This window comes from Apteryx mantelli, chromosome 4 (assembly GCF_036417845.1).
Source record: "Apteryx mantelli isolate bAptMan1 chromosome 4, bAptMan1.hap1, whole genome shotgun sequence".
Taxonomy (NCBI): Eukaryota; Metazoa; Chordata; class Aves; order Apterygiformes; family Apterygidae; genus Apteryx; species Apteryx mantelli.
The window spans coordinates 33552299-33572928 of record NC_089981.1 but is presented as its reverse complement, the minus strand read 5'-3'; the positions used below and the strand labels follow the sequence as shown (position 1 = coordinate 33572928).

Below are 20630 nucleotides of genomic sequence, written 5' to 3'. Positions count from 1 at the left end.
ATAAGTCACACTTTTACTAAAGTAGCTTTAGCAAAGTAGTTGCATTACAACCTGTAGGGCTGAGTGTTCTCTGCCTTCTATGTATGGCTTGTTGATGTGTGATCCAGAATCTTAACTTTTTCTGGCAGGCTGCAGATGCTGTTATGCTATTAATCCATAATATCTAGATTGCTCTAGTGTAATTAGTAAATGCTCATGAAATACACCAAAAATGACCTGACCCCAAACCCAGCTAACCTCCAAACCATGTCCATGACCATGAACATCATGAAGAAGTTTGCCCCACCTTATGCTTCTATAAACAGTTTCTAATTTTTTGTGGCTGTACAACACTTTTTCAATTTATCTTTATTGATTTTTGATACCTTTTGTCAGTCATATTTATGTATCGCTTCTTTAAAAATATTATAATAAATAATTTGTCATCCAGTATTTTGATACTTCTTTCATGGTGCTAGAAATTCATTTTGTGTAACTTAATTTTGGGGTTAAAATATGTATAATATGAAAATGAAAAACGTGTTTTTTGTTTAGAGATTCTTTTGGAGTGATGTTCTGTGTAATTGTATTGCATCTTAAATCATTTGATGGCTTTTATTAGAATGTGCATAGCAACTCAGTTGTTTAGACATTATGAAGCTAAAAACAAGTTCTCGTAGATTAATGGTGAATGCAGAATTCTTTGCCCCTTGATCAAAAGGAAGGCTACTGTAGTTAGTCTTTTGACAGTTGTTTGGCCTGTGGGAGAGAAATTTTCTTTTTGTCTTCCTTGTGGGCATATATCAACACCACAGGTGCTACAGATATTCATGGTCCCACCAGCAGAGCTAAAGATTAAGAAATTGATCCAATCCCTATTGGAATCAATTTCAAGTGAAGTTTAATGAGCTTTTAAATTGATAGACTGAATTACCCCTTTCACTGGAGTCTGCCTATGCAGTCCCGAACTGAGTTCTTTTGTCAAGAGCTTTGGATGTTGTGATGCTTGTGTGATACTGTTTGCTCCAAATTAGCTTTTAGAGCAGGATATAATTGCAGAAAACATACTGCAGTTTTCTCCATGCAAAACACTGCAATAGGTTATTTATGTATGAGCATCTGAGCACTTCCAAAATTTTTTGAGAATTTTTGAATATTTTCCTTCACAGTTTTATATGATTGTTCAATAACGTATTTGTAGTCTGATATCAAGTTATTCCGTTATTTTCTAACTTGGATTCAGATTGCAAAATAGCTTACTCTTCACCTGAAGTAAAATATAGATTCTTCCTTCACCTTCTCTGATAAATTCCTTCTTAGGATAATGATCATTTAAACCACTCTTGCATAGTTGTACTTGTTTTCTCTTCAAACAAATAACAGTCAGGTTTTAGCAAAGAACCGGAGTTTATAGTTTTTGTTTTGTTTTGTTTTTTGGTCCTCCACACTGTTGAGATCAGTGGGATAAGAATCCATGCATCAAACATATTGGGAGCAGTCTATTCCCTCTCATACTCAGTCATCTGTGATTGGTACATAAAGATTGATTAGTGTAATGGTCGTGGTTAAATCAGTCAAAATATATTCTTATTATTAAATAATTATTTCCATCAACCGTATTTGTAGAGATATTTTTATGTCTAAGACATACTAAAAAAGACTTTTTTCTGGTTTGTGTTATGATGTTCGTGAACTGTCAGGGCAGCTTTCACTGGGTAAAATCCTACCTGCCTTATTGTCGTGTTTGTTTTCAGTAATAAGTTAAAAAAACAGTGGAGCCAGGATTTTGCCTGACTGGCTTCAATGGGAATTTGCTAGCCTCTTACTACGTCACTTTACATAGCTGGTTCTTGGTCCAAAGCACTATCAAGTGGTAGTGATTAATACGGATTTCATTTGGAAAGCACTTACTCACTTGAGTCATCCAAGTGAAAATTCTCTGGCTCAGACCATACATCATTATTGTAGTACTTAAGCATAGTTGCGTAGAGTTCTGCAGGATCTTTTTACCACAAAGATGATAGTACAGTATATTGTGAAACTAATTGTAATGTGTAATATATAATTACATGTAATATGTAATTATTTCATAATAGAGAATTGTAGGAAGTATTGCAAAGGTAATTAAAATGTTGTTCACATTTACATTTTTAAATTCCCTGTTATCACCTTTCTTTGACTTATAAACTAAGAAAACTTAATTGTTCTCTAACATAATATTAAAATGTAGTCTTACTTTATTCTTCATTTTGTTTTCTTTCCAGGTGGAGGCTTAGCTGTTGGAACCCTTCTCCTTATTGGTTAGTATGGAATATATAAATACATAAAGCCACATTCTGATATGTTTTGCTCATTTCTAATGTATTTATCAAATAAGCTGTTGTCTTTGTTTATTAAACTCTGACTTTAAGAAAGTGTAAATCTCGGGCCTCCTCACTTTGCATAGTCTTCAAAGTTGTCTGTTCTCTATTTCAAGAATTACTGGAGGTAGATCTAGTATTAGAGAGGATTGAGGCCACAAAAAGAATGCTGCAAAATTCTGTCTGAAAGCAGGGTGCTTAGCAAAATTCAGGACCTTTTAGGGGAGTTTTTAAAAGATTTAAGATTTTCTAAATGACTTCATTTCTTGTTAACTTCTGTTTATCCTCACAAATACTTTAAAAAAAAAATCAGCTTTCTGAGGAAGATGTGAAATATAGAATCTTTTACTCTCTTGTTTGCCAGAATTGGCTAAGACAAAGCTGATAGAAACCTGCTTTCTGTCAGTATGTGGATGAGGCAGGCTGAGATGGTTAAATAGGTCACACAAGGATTCCCTTCGCAGACTACATCAGAACTGTCCAGTAGAGATTTTGATGGGCTGTACCACATCCCCTTTGCATGTCGGATCCCCAACTTTCCTTTCTATTTAAATGAAGATGTAGCAAATGGTAAGAAAATAAGTATTTGACTAACTTCAGAGAGATAAAATATTTCTCCTCATAGTGACTTTTTAGAAAACAGGCATTGGAGATATTGAGGAGAGGATATTCAATATTCCTTGGTAGTTATCCCCTTCAGAGTAAATTAAAAGAAACCGATACTATTAACAAGATCTTTCATGATATCAGAAGATGAAAGGCTTACTTTTCTAGTATGTCTATTACTGAAACTAGGTTTCTTAAGTCTCAGACGTTTTTGGAAGGGGCATGGAATTTTCTTACACTAAGACATGTAATGACACAAATAAATCAATATTCAAAAGGAATGTATTGGTTGTTTATTTGTGATCTGATATTAAATTCAGCTTATAGAAACATGAAGGAGAATCTCCTTTTCAGATGCAAAAGCTAGAATTTTTTCCCCCAAATTAAACTTTCCATATGTTATTTTGAAACATATAATTTGATACAAAAGGTCTTCAAGTAAGAACTATATTTATTCATGACTCATTAGTCTAAAAACTTTTAGACTCATTTTTAAAGTTGGTGCAGGTAGAATTGTAACTGCATTGTTAGAATATCTTGTCAATATACTAAAAAATTCTGTTATGAGATTAGTCTCGACAAGCTTAATATTATACAGGATTGAAGCTGTCAGTGATAAACCTCCTAGGAAGATCTTTCTGCTTTATACTCCAAGTGTTGGAAAAAGGTTAAATTCTTTCCCCTCCTTTCAACATTCTCTAAGGCAAGAATAAAGTGCATTACTTTTAGATTAGCTCCCCTTGCAAATTAAATGCTCATCTTCATTATTTGACACGTTATCTTGGTTAATTTAACCAAATGATAGTAAATACAGAGCATTAAAATATTTAGTTTTAACTGTTGTTTTCTGGAGATGCAGTAATGGCATAGGTTACTTGTTAACACTGTAAAATACTATTCGAAGTATATTGTAAACAAATTTTGAAATTTAATCTGTGATAAAAAGCATCATGGTCTCCAGTGAACTTCACTGTATAATACATTCTTTTGATAGTGTTTTATTTACATGAGACTTAAAAAGTTTTTTTTTTTTTACTGGTACTTTAATTTCAAGAGATATTGCTATATTGGGTTTAAAAGAAGTGAAACTAGCATTCTCACTTGAGTGAAATGAGATTTGAACAATACTATCAAAACAGTTTATTCAACGTGAATGTGAGAGCATTTGTTTGTTTCATCTTAAACTCCTCCAGAAAATTAGTTTGCTAGAAGAATCTCCTCTTTCAAAAAAATGAACAACATAGCTGTTGATTAAGCACACCTTTTCCCCCACCCCCTCGCAGCATACTTAAACAGACTTGTATGTCTGTTTTGCCACCTTCAGGAGGAATTTCCAGAACAATGTTGTTTTGTTTTATAAATATAGGCCATGTTTATGTAATACATTCTCTATAGCAAGTTATGGTACACTCTGTGTTGGGTCCCTATTCTTACATACCTTTAAGGTGCTGTTGTTCTTTGATGACTGAAAGTTTTAAAGGTTATCAGTAGGAAGGTTTTTGCTAGTAGCTGAGATCAATTATAAAAAGTTAAAGTTGTTTGGTTAAAAGCTTGCCTATACTTGTATATTCTAAGCCTCGAAGCCGTTTCAGCTACTTTAATTAGCTAGTATTACTTTTGTTAGAAGTGCAATTTAACCTGACTGGTAAGAGCTCTCTTCACGTGTCAATATAATTGATTTCATCATCTTTTTAAAGTTGAAAAAGGTAACCTCTGAGAGGTACAAAACAGTGATTTGCTAAATATAGTTATACAAAATACAACTTACCAGAATTCACCTTCCTGAAGTATGGCCAAATGCCAAATATTGTAACATATATGTTTGACAACTCTCTTTTGGCATGTACTAATTAAATGCAAGTGACACAGACTAAATTCCCTCAAGCTTAGTAAATGTGGACATTAGTAAGTATCTTCTAAATGGAATTTCAGATTATTAAAATAATCGCATCTTTTAACCTGCAGCAATTTGGAGAGATGCTTCATAGCTAAAGAAGACTCACCTTAGGTCACAGTACTGTACTGTAGAACTATCTGGTGAAAAAATGATCAATACTGATAGGCTATGACAGGCTTTTGGCAGCTTTAGGGCAACCTGTCTAGAGTTTGTATGTAGGAAAAAAATGCTATTTGTACATTATATTGTTGCAGTCTTATTTTTTCCTCTTATGGCTCTCATCGTTTTAAATAGTTATTCTACAAGTTGCCTCTGGAGTTTTTCAAGGACCTACATGACATTTAATATTATCCAGATGTTTAGAAGTTAGTTTTTATAAATATGATTGATGCATATTTGTTATCTTATGGTGGACTTTGTTCTTGATTTGTTGTTTCTTTTCAAGTTTTAGTGTTTTTCCTCCCACATCCCTCCCTTGGAACACAAATACCTCTGATGCATGGGGGAGCATTTATGGCTAGGGGTTCTTTCATTCTTAAGATCATGTGTTTAGACCTAAATTTCCATAACTCCACGAGACTTTTGCCCTTTATTATATAAATTGTATAGTTACAGTGCCTCACTCATATCTGGTGTCTCTGTCCTCTGTGCTTCAGCTAAACTCCAGTGCCTTACGACTTTGCATTTAACTTCATGACCTGCTGATTTCTCTCAGTTCTAGACTGTCAATTCTAGACAGTTCGTGCACAAAGGTATTGAGATGTCTCTTATGTGTTCAGTAGCCTATACGGTACAGGGGTGCAGAGAGGCAGAAATAGGAACTGGTCTTTATTCCTAGCTTTCAACATGGTTATATGTTGGAATTCATTACACTGATACTGACAACACTGCATTTTCTTAATGACTGTTTTGGCCATCAGAGCATTCTCTAGTGGAAAGAGACCAATGGATAATAGTCACAATAAACTATTTTATCTGTGTCCTTATCTATAGCATCAGAAGAGGTTTTGTCCTGGAGACAATATGCATAACTTCTAGGTAAATAATCTCTTTTCCATGTATAGCTTTATGCTTCGCTAGTTACTCACCTGCTACTTAGCTGTAGAAATACTCTTTGTTCAGAAAGAATCGGAGAGAGCTGTGGACTGTTGTCTGACTTGCAGTGATTGGACCCAGAAAAGAAGCTGCAGCTGCAAGATTCCTGTATGTTTGTGTGCTTTATTAGTTAGAAGCAAAGTTCACAATGAAGGCTTCTGATGGGAGACCTACTTAGTATGGAGGCTAATAATAAAGATTTGGGGGGCTGTCTTAAGTGTCTTGGCTGAATAAAATACACTTAAATGTTAGTCTGTACAAGTACAGAATGGAGGTAGTTCTTTTAGATGTGGGTACAATTTGGAAAAATAAAGGTAACTGTTGAGAATTTATCAAAATAAGTTCAAAAGTTATCTGAAAACAAAAATACTTCAAAATATTTGACTCGATTTATCTATGAAAGTAATGGTAAGTTACTGAAATACCTGTGCTAAGTGATTTATTTATTTATTTATGTATAAAAAGAAAGCTGTACTCCTATGATTTTGAATAGTAACGTAACTATTGAAGCCAGGGTACAATGGACACTATCAGAAAAGCCCCATGTGGCTGCACTTTAGATCTTTTGAATACCACAAAAGTTTAGTGACCTAGAAATGAATCAATAAAAAGCTATCCTCTATGTGACAAATTGAAGAACTGAGGGATTCTTACAGATGCATTGATTTTAACAATTCAAGATACACTGTTTGTAAAGCCTTTTCTGAGACGCATTTAATTCTTTGAGTACTGTAGCAGGCTATGAGGTGTTTTATATTTAGATTGCTCTCTGGTAGTTCATTTTCCTGTTTTTACTGCAAGTTTACTGTTATGAAAATAAATGTAAGAAGACTGAAAGAAAGGCTAATGCAAAAACTGTGTTTTCTCACACTGGTAAATATTTTTTTTCTTTGCCAAAATTGAAAATTCCTTATTGCTTTGTAAAATGTGTTTTTGGAAAAGTATGGCAGTTTAAGAACCTCTTTAGTCCTCAGTTCTAATACTACAAATCTGTCACTTAAGAAAATAAATTATAATCTTGGATAGGTGGATGAAAGAGTTTATATCCCTGTTCCTTGTCACTCCATTTCTATAGTTTGTTTTAACATTTCAGTATTTCAAATAAAATTTGAATAAAAATTCTTAACCTACACAAAAATTCTTAACCTAACAGCCTCACTTCCTATTAGTTTAATTTCATAATCGGTAATGCACAGATTAATTTCTTATATTTATCTGTGCCTTATGAATTTAATATTTTGCACAAAACTGAGCATGTTATTCACTGTCAAAGGAATAATTAATATTAAAAATGATGATACAGAAAAAACACTCTTTGTATATTTACACACATATGCAACTGTAAACTACCTGGACAAAATGTGATACCGAGTTATACTTCACTAAATGTAAGTTAAATCCTGGCCCTATTCAAATCAATGTAACTCAGTGTTTCTGTGCCCCAAATTATGAAGAAAGGTGGACTTTATCATGTAAATGAAAATTAATGAATCAAGATTTTTCGATTCGCCAGGGTTGAAGTAAATGTCGTGGCTGAGGATCCTTCCAGAATGCTTTACTAGTGTTCCTTTTCCTCCTCTGTTCAAAGGGAAGGAGGTCTAACTGTTATCACCTCCCCTGACAGCTGCGGCAGTGATGTGATTATATGGGAGGCTTGGTGACTTCTTTCAGGTAGCTCAGACGACTTTTTTTTTTTTTTTTTTTAATAAGTAGCTATCATGCTGTCACTTTGATTTCTAGGGAGCTTTGGTTCTTAGATTGAGAGCTTCATAGATGGAGATTAGCACATGGAAGTCAATATACTGCATGATCAGTTATATTGCAATAAGCAACAAAAACATAAATAACTGTAAAGAGAGCCAACGTAGGGTGGTGGTGGGGAAGTATGCGTGTTCCTGGGCTCTGGCTACAAGGGAGAAGTGCTCTCCATCCTGGTCTCATACATGGTTCTACATCCACAGTCACAACACAATGTATGGAGCTGGGTTACTAGGAAAACACAGTTCCTCAGTAATACTATTAATGGCTTTGTATGCATTCTGGAGTAAATTATATAAAATATTTAATTAAGGGCACTAAACTTTCAAGGAAATTCTGTAATGCTCTTGAAAATCTATCATGCTGAAATTTTAACAGAGAACCCAGCTCTGTCAACAGTAAACATTTGTCTATACTGTATTTTTCACTGTACTGATTATCTGCCCATATTCTTCACTAGATTGTTTGGGGTTTTTTTAAGTTAACATATATTGCAAGTATATTAGAAAGCTAATATGGCCTACAAAGAAGTCTAACAGCAACAAAGGTAAATTATATTATACAGTCTGAGGTTTTTAAACTCTCAAGACTCTAAAATAAGCAGGATACATCAAAGACTAATACTAGTAATACTAGTGTTGTAGTTATTGTGTTCCCTTGGGCTTATTTGAGTATCAAGTTCCCTGTTACCTCATGTCTTAGCTACTGTCTTGTGATTCATTTCTTTTCTATCTCAAAAGCTGTCTCAATCTCAAAATGTTGCTTCAGAGTCACTTTTAGTGGATTTATTTTTCAAACATTTGTATTATGGTTGTGTCTCATCTAAAAACAGTACAAATTGGTTTTTTTTTCTTGAGTTTAACGAAAGGGAAAGTTTAAATAAATCTTTCTCCATAACAACAACAAAATAGGTAATCTTGAAGCTGTATCTTTAGGATCATTCTGGAGAAGGAAGAAAGGAAGAAAACAAATTTTCCAAGTTATAAGTGTATAGCTAAAAAATGTATATTAAAACAATTATCACAAATACCAAATTCAAAAGTTAAAAAAGAAAAAAAAAAAGCAGGAAATAAATTCTGTACTGCCCCATGGATTTGAAAATGTAGATTTTGAATTTCTTTCTCTTGTTAATCTAGGCTTTTAAAGTGTCAATATTTGTGTATGCTATCCAGAAAGTAGCAGTGTATCACTATTTTTCTGTCATTTGCTTCCTAGTTTCTGCATTGCTGTTATGTTCTTTCTCCTTTTTTGGTATACGTCTCCTTTCTTCCTTTTTTCCCCACCCTACCTCATTGGTGATTTTTGACTCCTAAGCTCCAGAACTTACTCTTTTGGTACATATCAAAGTGATACTCTTTTTTACTCCTTTAAATACTTCTTTATATACTATACTACTATATGCTATACTACTAAAGGAGTATAAAAATACTCCTTTAGTACTTTTTACAACTTAGTTTTGAATGACAACAACTTCTTTCTAGCCTTTTTTCTTGGTTTTATGCCTGTGGGGTTTTTTAATATTTTCATATGTGATTCATAATAGAGAGGAATTGTTCCCAAATCATACAAAGAATGGCTTGAGAGTCCTGTTGGTCCTGCATAAAGAAAATATCATCCTGTATTGTTCTGCCACAACATCCCTGTGTATTATTTTCCAGCAACCACATTAGCAGATGGAGAGTAAAACCTTACATTGTTGCATTCACTTTTCTCCCCCTCCAAAATATGTCAGATATCACTTGCAAATAAATGCCAGAAACATGTTGTTCTGAAGGGCATGATCTAAAATTTTACTGGACAATTAATCTGATTATTGTATTGTGAGGAATGTTTTATGCTGATGTTAACATTACTGTTGTTTGTATTTCCTAAAAATAAAGAAAATTGAAGATGTTTCAAATTTCAGAAGTTTTCTTTTACTCGTTTGCTTCACCCATAATTTGGAGTTACAATAAAGTTTAATTGTACAAAGCTCACTGAGACTTCTTACGTCTCATAATTTCTGATACTTAACTTGCAACAAAGAAAAGCTCAAGGAAACGCTAGCCTTCTGAAGTCATTGGGAGTTTGTATGTTGATTTCAGGAGATTAGTATTCATGGTATGTGTTAGCACATATTGTCACGTCTCTTAAACTGTTTAAGTTCACGTGTCTTGAATGTGTTCATGTTTTTGCTCTGGATAGCTTTCAAAAATGGCATTCCAAATGGATTGTCAGTCAGTTGAAATTTTGCTTTTAAAAGCTTTGTACAGATTTGCAGGTTTATTGGTTCCCCTCACCCCCAATATTTTGGTGTTTGTGTTGCCTGTTTTGTAGTTCTTACAGTTTTGAAAGAAATACTGGTATAAAAATATTTCTGTAAGAAACACTACCATTATGGCTTTCTCATGCCTAAGTTTTACATGATTAAATTTAAAAAAGCATCAATTAGTAGATATTTAAGTCATTATTAATATTTTAAGCATTAAAAATATGAGTTTTAACACAATTCTCCCAAATGAACAAAACTCCTTCCCATTAAACCATGATTTGGATAATCTTAGTTGATACTGTTGGTAAACCTTGTCATTGAAGGTGGCATTATTGCTACCATAGGTCTGTATCCCATCTGTATCTTAGAATCAAACATGATTGAGAACTATTTCTCTGTCTTGAAAGATTAGGAATGCAATATTATTGAGTATGACATTTAAAGCTCTAGTTCTATATTGTTTAACCGTTATCTCTGTTCTACATTACATAGCCAATGAGGAGGTACATGAAAAGAGAACTTTTGTAGTGTTGTGGAAATTCATATATCTATTTTATCTAATAAAAAAAAAAATCCAACCATTCTTGTTTCCACAGAGGAAGATAAATTTGGTGTTTACTCCAATTTGTTGTTCAAGTATTTTCTCGCGGAGGGAGTTGTCTCTGGACATGAATTGTTTGTTGCTTCTGCTAAAGAGCTTCCTGCCAACATCTTAAAGGTAAAAAAGACTAGTATCTTTTGACAAGTAAAGCTGTAATCTCTTGATGAATTTAAATGCATTTAAAGATGTATATGTTGTATAGTAACAAATGGATTATCTTCGTGGTTCACAAGAATACACTGGGAAGTGCAGGAGTATTTACATTAGCCAAATTTGGGAATTATATTTAGCCTCCCTCTGTAGACAATGGAGTAAGATCCTCCCAAGGGACATAAGAGTAGGAGCCTACTTATCCTTTATTTTGATTATAAAAGGAATCGAGGCAGACTAGATGGCTAAGTTGGATGGTTTGATTAAACCCAGCTGTTTACAGTTTCTACCTACTTATAGTAAAGAGTAGTTAAGCTGCTTTTAATATATTGTAGGGGAAATAGTTTACAGTTTATGTATATATTTCTTGCAGCTATTTATAGGAAGGAAGAATGAAATTTAACATCTTTAAGTACAACTTCCTTTACATGTACTTTTCATTCTGACTACCATCTTTCTACTGGGAAACTTGGTAGCTTTGGATTAGGTCATATAGAAAGGCTTCTTTCAGACTTCAGCAAGCTTCTAATCAAACACTGATAGTTTCCATTATAAGGAAACAATTTTAAGGGAGAAAAAGCCTGATCAACACTGCAAAAAATTGCTGAAGTGCGAGGATAGTCTTACCAAACTTCATTAAATATTTTATGTCTTTCTAAGGCTGCTTTTTTCTAATATCAAAAGTAACATATAATTTACTGATTACTTCTGCATCAAGTGAAGTCTGGCTATTTCCTTAAGAGTCTTGAGAGACTCTGTGTTTCTGGACAAAATGATTACTTTCTTTTTCCTACCTAGTGATGCTAGATTCTGTGCCTTATCTATTTAGTATTATCTTAAGTATTTGGGAAAAAGTGTATTCTGAATGAAAAGATACAACTGTGGTTATGACAAATCTGATTGTTTCTACAATGATCTTAAACCTAAAGAGTGTTCATTTAGGGATGGAATTTTTATCATTTGTTTCATTTTAGAATATAGCCTAAATAAATAGGTTAGAATTTGATTGTGAAGTATGAATAACACAAGAACATCCTATATATATTTTGAAAGGTTAGTTTTAAAATAGATAATCAAGTCATTGACTCTCTGACTGTACAATACCAGATCATTGCAGTTACTTTTCCTCATCAAAATTAAATTATCCAGAGGAATATTTTTATTGTGTTATATTTAAATATCTTTAAATGGCTAACGTGTTTTATTCTTCTTTCATTCACCTTTGACTCAATGGCTCACAGCATGGCATAATTTTTCTAGCTCCTGTTCACTTTGTTTTTACAAGTTAATGAACAGACCTTATTACATACCTCCATCCTTTCTGTACCAGTTTGAGTTCATACTCTGACTGGTCGATTAGTCTCATGTGACTAATTGAGTTTCATCATCTGGTTTAGAATACGTTTTCCTTCTTATTTTTAGGGGTAGTCACTAGGTAATCATACTGCATTCCTCTGTTGTAACTCCACAGCGGTGTTACTATAAGAGATTATAAAAGGATAATATTACCACAGGGAAGTTGAGAGAATATATTTTTGTCTTGTTTTCTTCCTCAGTTTGTGTGTTTATGTATCCAGCAGTACTCTTGTCTATGCTTTTCGACTCTTGCCTTGACTATTCACTGCTTTCTTTGCTTAACAGGAAAGGTACAATAAAGTTAATTTCTCTGATTTGTATTGCTATCTTGAAATTGTTTCAGAGAGACCCTGTAATACATTTAGCATCAATATAGAAAATTATGTGCTTTCACACTTGGCAAGCTTGGGCACCTTTAGAAAAGCCAATATGCATTATCTAAAAGAACACTATTGCCTCACCTGGAAGTTCACCTAAGACTGGCTTTGGACATAGCTCTCAAAGGACAGAGGTAGAGGAATTTTCCCCAAGACTGCCTTACTTAACTTCTAAAAGAGAGGACATTCAAGCACTTCATCAAGAAATCCCCTCCTGTGATAAAAATGAGCTCCTCAGGATTTAGACATTTCCACCAAATCACGTTTTCAAGACAACACGTCTGATCTTTGAATACCATTGTGTTTTGTTTAGTGTGAATACTAATTAATTTATTGTCAATATTTGTCTAGACTGTATTCTTTACTAGAAAGGCAACATGATTTTGTATATATCAACCTTGAATTACATATTTTTTATATATATATACTTTTTTAAAAACAAAATTCAGGCATGGATTCAATATATTCTATAACTAGTATTGTAATTAACTATTATTTTACCTAAAGGCAGTTTTAAACTACCTTATGTCCTTATTGTGAGGTCACTCTATACATTCAGTTCTCTGCTGAGATGCTGTAATTGCCCTATTCTAATTTTATGATGTGATTTGAAGTTTCTTGAACCTATAACCAAGACAAATATTGCTGGTAGTAGGAAGGGGAAAAGACAATCTTATAGACCATAATTATCTTGAGATTGTGTATAACTAAAAGACAAGTAGAGGATAAAAAGCCCAGATCAGCTGCCTAAGATATATTATATTACCACCCACCAATTTATCCATCATCCTTTGAAAACATATTCATGCCTTTTGTAGTCAAAGCTCCTTCAGGAAGTTGGCATTAAGACGTAATGCTGAAAAATTATACATCTCTGGTAAATCCTACAGAACTATATACATGCTGCTTTTTAGAAGTATTTTAAACATTTCAGAGCATTTCTGTTCAATCTATATTCTTCAACAAAAGGCAGCTTTTTACTATAAATTCTGGGAACAGTTTAATATAAGAAATAATATGATATATTTCTGTAGCAGATTATTAAAAAAAACAAGATTACATTGGAAAATGAAAAACTAATCAATAATGTTTCCTTCAGTCATTTTATATCTTAACATTTCATTTTCAATAGCAATCCTTACACCTAGACTTAAAATTAAAAAGAATGATTATGTCCTCACACAGAAAAAGCAAAAGGAAACTAATAAAATAGGTTTGTTTCTTGTATCCATTTTCTTAACTTCACTGTGTTTAGGGGCTATATTTTTTATATAATTCAGCACTCTAAAGCCAACTATTTTGAAGTTGCATATAATGTATGTGTTTAGAATGGAACATATATATTTGAGTATATGGATATATTTATTACAGGGAAAATCAAACTTCAAAACTAAACTACTCTGAAAAATGAGGTAAAAATGTTAGTGACTAAAGCCAAGCTGGGAGAAGCAGCTGCATATCATCTTTCAGTAGGCACTGTTGTACTCTGCTGAGAAAAAAGAAAGCGACACTTACCTGGAGGCTACGAATTCTCACGCTGACCATTGTGAATGGGACTTACTTCATGCCCTTTGCCTTTTTCAATTCAGAAAAAGTGGTCTCAGGGTAAACAAGCAAACTTAAACCTTTATAACATGGAGCCAGCTAGATACCTTCTGCAGAAACAGATTCAGTTGTGTGCATCTTTTAAATTAGGAAATATATTTTCTCTGTTGGTGTGCATTCACGCTGTAAGTGTTCTCATTGCAGGAACTTAAGCTGCTTGCTTTTTTGCCTTGAGTATAGGTATATGCCTTTACATCTTTGTATACAAAGAAAAGGTCAAAACCACCCTCAACTACCTGGCTGTACTTAGAAAGTCATCTGACACTTTTTTCCTGTTCAGATGTGCAGTTTACTTCTTCACACTTCTGTTATTTATGCAAGTGTAAGAAGGATCTATATACTGTCCAGGTGGCGGGTTCCTTACCAACATAATTTGATTTGTGTTTACTTCTTATTTTGTTTGGTTGGGGGTTTTGTTGTTTTTGTTTGGGTGGGGCTTTTTGTTTGTGTTTCAAACACTGCTTCCTCCTCAGGATGAACTGAAGTTTTTCCCAGTCTGTAGGGGATATCTTTTTGTCTTAAAGGCTTTATAGTATGTTTGCAGAATGTATGGCTTCAGACCAGTCCCAGATGCAGCTGGAAACAGGGGTCTAGCAAATCCATGGTTATAGGTATAGTTGCTTGATCATAGTCCCCTAGTGTCAGAAAAGACATAGAGATCATTTTAAGGGTGCCATCGCATCAGGTGGAGAATGGTTAGAGCACTATGCTCAAGTGCTTTAACTTGACTCTGGAGACTCTAGAGCTGTTTTCCCTTTCCTCCTTTTCCCAATGAGTTTTTATAGCTTTCTAGCAACAAGATGAAATTCAACTTTTTGTCCTTTCTTATTCAGCTACTGTTACTAATATCCTAGTACCATATTACATCTGATCCAGTACTCTGAACATCTGATAGTCAGTACCTACTTCAGTGTTTCAGCTGCCGTTCCTAGTTCTACTAACAATTTGACCGGTAGACTTCTGCTTTACTTGTGATTATGTAATTTCTTCTTCTTGTCCAGCCCTTTTGCTTTGCCCTGATATTTCTGCTTCTGGCTGGCTTGAGTTTTGTCTTTCTAAAAAAAACAAATAAAAATACATGGAAGAAGGGGGTATTGGGAGGGAGGAGGAAAAGAGAGGCTGCTGTCCTATCTCAGGCTTCACAGCACGCTGTGGATCTTGCCATCTGTTTGGGTTTTTTGCAAACAGAAGTATTTTTGTTCCTAAAGACTGTCCAGCCACATGACTCGTTGTATGAAGGTCACTTCTATAAGATCACAAAGGATCTGTTGCTTGAATGTCAGTAGAATGTGTTCTGGCCAATGATCTTGGTACTTCTGTCAAAATAGTGGCCAGATTATGATTGTTTAGTGTCCTATTCATGCTTTTACCACGTACTGTGCAACTGCTAAAGCATCTAGGAAAGATGCAGTATGGAGAACAGTTCTATACTTTGTTTCCTAAGAAAACTGAAACGTACCTTCAGATAGCTGCCTCTGTGGGTAAAATATTGGAAACCATACTTTTTCAAGATATGTTTCTATATACGTATATATGTATATTCATTACCTCCCTTATTCACATTCTTTGTCCCATCTTTTTCAGCCTTCTAGATTGAGAAAAACTGTGGGGCATATGGTATCCCTGTCCTCTTCTAACCTCTTCATATTTAGATATAGGGCTGAACCAGTAGTAACAAGACAAAGTTTTGCGGTATGGTAGGGTTTTCCTCCGTTATATGAAATGGAACCTGCACTAGTATAAATTGCAAGCAATAGGAGAGCTATAGTTCCTTGTCTTTCTCTTAGAAAACGTTCTCTAGATATTTATATATTTTTGTTAATCCAAAATGTTATTGAAGTTACCGATGAATTCATGTGAGTGGAGTGCAACATCATTAGCATATACTTTTGTAGTAGTCTGATTTTGAGTTTAGAAAATGTCTAGGTTTAACTAGTAAAATCGTCTTGGTCTTTAATAAAATGGTCTTGGGCTTTCTTGGTGTTTCAAATTGCTATCCATAAAATATTATATAAATCAATAGCAGAATACTAGATTATAAGAAAGTGCATATGAAAATACCAGAAATCTATTATTTGAGCTGTAAGGTTAGACTAGATGAAGCATAAATGCCAGCATTTTTTCAGGCTCCTCAAAACTATTGGGCTCAAAACTATTTTGCCCAATTTGAGATATTTGGAATCAGCTGAACTTTTAGAGAATGATTCACAATTTCTAAAAATATGGACTCTTGAAGGTTTTTCAGGTAGTCATTGAATGTTCATGTGCGTGTATGTACACACACACACACACACACACACACACACACACAGAGTCTTGACCTGAGTTTGCCATGCAGAGAATGAACTATGTGCAGAGAGAGTGGATGGGATGCTTTAAGGCATTTTTCTGATGTCAGATTCTCCTAGTTACAGAATTTAAAGGATATCTGGGCTTATCTTCCCTCACACCTTCTGAAAATAATCAGAAAACAACATGGGGATGCTTCAGTGAAGTTATTTGACCAGCCTATATAAGAGGCAGGTTAGATATAAAATAAGAGTAAACAAATCACTACTGTAAGATTAGTGCACAGCACAACAGAAGATCATCTAAATTCCCGGTATACAGCTGTTGTAGCTCACTTCACATAAGCTATCTCCCTCTCCTCTTCCAGGCCTTTGAATATTGCCTGGACACCACTGTAATCAGTGAAATTAGAAGGGGATTGCATCCACTCTAAGTTAGGCAGGATGCCAAACTGACTTCTGGAAGCCATACAAATATGGAAAATACAGCAGTTTAGTCCCTTCTCCTTGTTGATAACAAGGTATGGTCCCACTTGTGGCTCCAGGCAAGTAAAAGACATGCCTCCTCTCCACCCTCCCCCCAAAAAAGGAAAAGAAAATGTAGTAAAGATATGAAAATTAGCCAATTGTTGAGATATCTGTTATTTGTGTTGGATACATTTCTACATTTCTTGCTTTTCCTATATCAGACTTGATAATAAATTTCTAAAACTGCCTATGTGTGTATCTTTGCCATTTTTCCTTTAAAGCTGAGTAATTATTTTATCTAGGCCTAGGGGAAACAGTCTCACAAGCTGTAATGAGCAAAAATCAGATTCCATTTGCCTGTTATGATCACTTCTTGATAACAGAGTGCTCTCTGTTAAGTTGATATTACCTTGGAGGCTGCATAAAGTTTGTCTCTGGAGGAAGATTTACTGGTCATTATACAGGCAGACGTAAACCAACATCCCATATAGCCAAACACTTTCCCAGTGGGACCCATGGCCAATGTTATCTCTTGGACCATTCCCCTGGGAACCAAGAAGCAGGAGGTGGAAGTGCAGGAGGTCCAGAACTGCTTTCCAGAGCTGCATCTGTTCATCTCCTGTGGAAAAGTTGAAGAATGCTTTGTGCGCTTACTACATTTCTATGGTTTTAGCAGTAGATTTTTCTGGAACTGAAAATTCTGTTTTTGTATTGGAACTTTGTTACAGGATACTTCTGGACTTTCTTGAGATTCCCTTTTTGGAACCTTTCCTAAAAGAAGAGAGGGTAAAAAGCACTTCCTTCAAGAATACTGGTGCAAAAAACTTAATTTGACATAGTCTATGAACCTGCCACTTATATCTCTGCTATAGAGGATAGCTTTCTAGAATGGAAATGTGTTCCCCAAAGTTCTACCCTCGTTCACGTCCTACATCTCCCTTTGAGGATTACTATATATGTTTACCTCGTACATCTAGCACCATTGTACTTGTTTGGAAAAGATTTAAAATTTTTCATCTCAAGCAAGGTGTTTATACTGAGCTGACCTGAAGAACAAAGTGCACATTGACTCTTTTTTCTTTGAGAAGATGAATGTTAAAAGAAGCTAGCTAAATGTACTTTTGTTATTGCTAGGGTTATTTGGAAAAAAAAATACAACAGTTTCTGAGCTTCATTATTGTATTAAATATGTGGACAACCTCTTGAAAGAGAAGCTTTTTATTATGGACTTTTTTGCTTTTTTGTATTATGGATTTTTTTATTACAGCAAAGTACATTGTACCATTGTTCTTGCAGTTTTTCCTCATCGATATGGCTCTAAAACATTGTTTCATCAAAAGAAGAACAGCAAACATGGAGGAACTGATTGGAATGGTGACCAGGGCTTTCCAAGCTTGTGTTTTGGAAGAGTGCTATTCTAACTCCTTCCCTTTCTCTTCACAATCTGCTGTTGTGAAAGAAGTGATCTATAAAATTAAGGGGTGCTTATACGGTTGTTATCTGATATTTTTAGATGTACATAAAGAAGGTAAAAGCCTAACAAACTGAAAGGCAAAAATATATACGCAAGCAGGGCTGTATTCCTATTGTCCTTTTTTTCTGATTGTATTTGCAAAATACATGAGTCTTACAGTGAGACGGTTGCTCATGCATGATGCTGCAGTTGCATGCTGTTAAATGTTGCCACTCAAATCCATACAGGTGCAACACTAGTGGACTTTTCTCCCAATTTTCTATCTCTGTTTCTGAAGTAAAGATAACCTTTTGGCATAAAGATTAGAGTTGAAGTACTAAAGTTTTCATCATATGTTTCCTCAAAATACAGCTTTCAGACTTTGGAGAGACTGAGCCCTGTAGCTGTCTTGGAGTTTGAGAAGTTCCTTGGCAAAATTTAATTTCTTTATTACAGTTCTTATGCCTCTGTTTCATTTTCTTGTTTGTGTGTTGGGTAGGTAGAATATCTATGTCACATTTTTATAATATAATCTTCTATGGTACAGGACATGTCAAAATTGTCATAAGCTTGACACAGGAGTTGTATGGGTGCAGAGGAATATTTATGCCAGAAGAAATACTTCTGCTTAAAAAGAATGAAAACATTTTAAACAGGACCCGTGCTGAGAACTCTCTGAAGTGTAAAGCTTAGTCTTCATCAAATGTTCAAACCAATTTAACAGAGACATTTTCCAGAAGTAATGGAAAATTGTCTAGCTTAAATTTTAGGTTTCCTATCTACCAATCTCTGGCTGTTTATTTATTAGAACTTCTTTTTTCGTGGTCTTAGTTATGACATGATAAGTCTTTGTTTTTAAACAGAGATCTTATATAGCCTATTAAATGTATCATAAAAATGAAAGTAGTCATTTATTCAAACAAGCGAACAAAACATGTTTAGGCTTCTGTATTCAGAAACAACCATTTTACAAGTCTACTTTGTAACTTTGCAAAATTGGTTTGTTCAATTAGTGACATTGCTTACAATGCTCATCTCTAAATGTGTTCATGAATAATCTTTTTTTGATGTTATTTAAATCTGTTTAGGCTAGTGCCTTATACACTGTGGCAGAGTTTACAGAATTCTGGACAAGGACCCTCTCAGCATTTTTATCTAGGTTCTTCACATTACTTATCTCAGTGTATCGTTCTCCTTTTTGTTGTATGTATTTTTTACTTACCTAGGAATTCATGAGCTGATTCAGAAAATGATGAAATAAGAAAATACATTATCTAATCTTCTCCTATGCATTCTTAGTTTTCAGTGTTGTTAAAAAGAGTTGTGATGGGAGGAAATTATTACAGAAAGTAGTATGACTTGACCACAGGGTTTACTTGTATGTATGTCAAGTACAGAATATATTTATTTTCCCATTAAAAAAAGATGTAGCTACTTAGAATAATTCAATTAACCTTTCTTCATTTCATAAAACAGGAATTCTACTTCCCTTTCTCTCCTTGCACAGTTCTCATTTATCTTGGGTTGACATCCATTCAATGCTTTGAATATCAAAGAAAAATTTGAGTAGAACTAAAAATCTTACCTGGAGATGGAAAGAAATTGTTGTACAAGGGGCACTGAAGGAAAAAAAAAGTGTATCCAGTCATTTGTGTTTTTCAACAATACACCTTGTGTTCACAAGTGTTTACAATCAAAATAGTCATCCCCCCTTTTGGGAGTAGGGTCCTTTAAACTGACATTTATATAATACATTATTGAAAAGAAAATATTTACCCTTCCTGACTTACCATCTGGTGTCCTTTACTAAAAATTAACATAATGAAAAAAGGACTTAAATTTGTGTGAGTTTAAACTATTTAAATATTAGTGCAATTAAAGATCAACAGTGAATTGTACTCCCGTTAATATTTTCCTTATTTTCCATGCTTCTTTAATCATACCTGTGAAAATACTGCTTGCAAAATAGTTGCATAAAACCGTTTGAACAAAATATTTTTGATACATAGATAGTTTAAAATTCTTAAGTACTATTAATTATACAGTTATCAAAACCCATAAGGATCAAAGGATTTCATATAAGAGGAATTTCATATCCAGCTTGGATTACGTTGCTAAATAATAGCACAGTAGTACTTCTTTAGCATTGTAAAATAGCTTAGAGAGGAGTATGATTCCTGTAGCTGGTGTAATGCATTGGTAATTAAGAGGGTGTGAGGTTAAGCTTCATTAACTGCTGGGGATTGTATCTTGGATTTTATTATCCCTTAGAGAATATAAGAACTGAGAGAGGTCAAACTGTTAGAATCTGATTTTGCTTAGTGCATCTGCCAAAACAAGGCAAGCAAAGTAATGCAACAGCAAACACATAAAGGCCTGGGTTGCT

The 20630-nt window shown here is 34.1% G+C and overlaps 1 protein-coding gene across 1 annotated transcript in view; it reads left to right on the top strand.

Moving 5' to 3' along the window:
• Window positions 1-20630, top strand: part of ELP4 (elongator acetyltransferase complex subunit 4) — a 157886-nt gene that overhangs the window by 5093 nt on the left and 132163 nt on the right. Inside the window, exons 2-3 of the mRNA XM_067295349.1 lie at window positions 2244-2279; window positions 10543-10664. Of these exons, the coding sequence (XP_067151450.1) occupies window positions 2244-2279; window positions 10543-10664 (158 nt within the window). The remainder of the gene's footprint in view (window positions 1-2243; window positions 2280-10542; window positions 10665-20630) is intronic.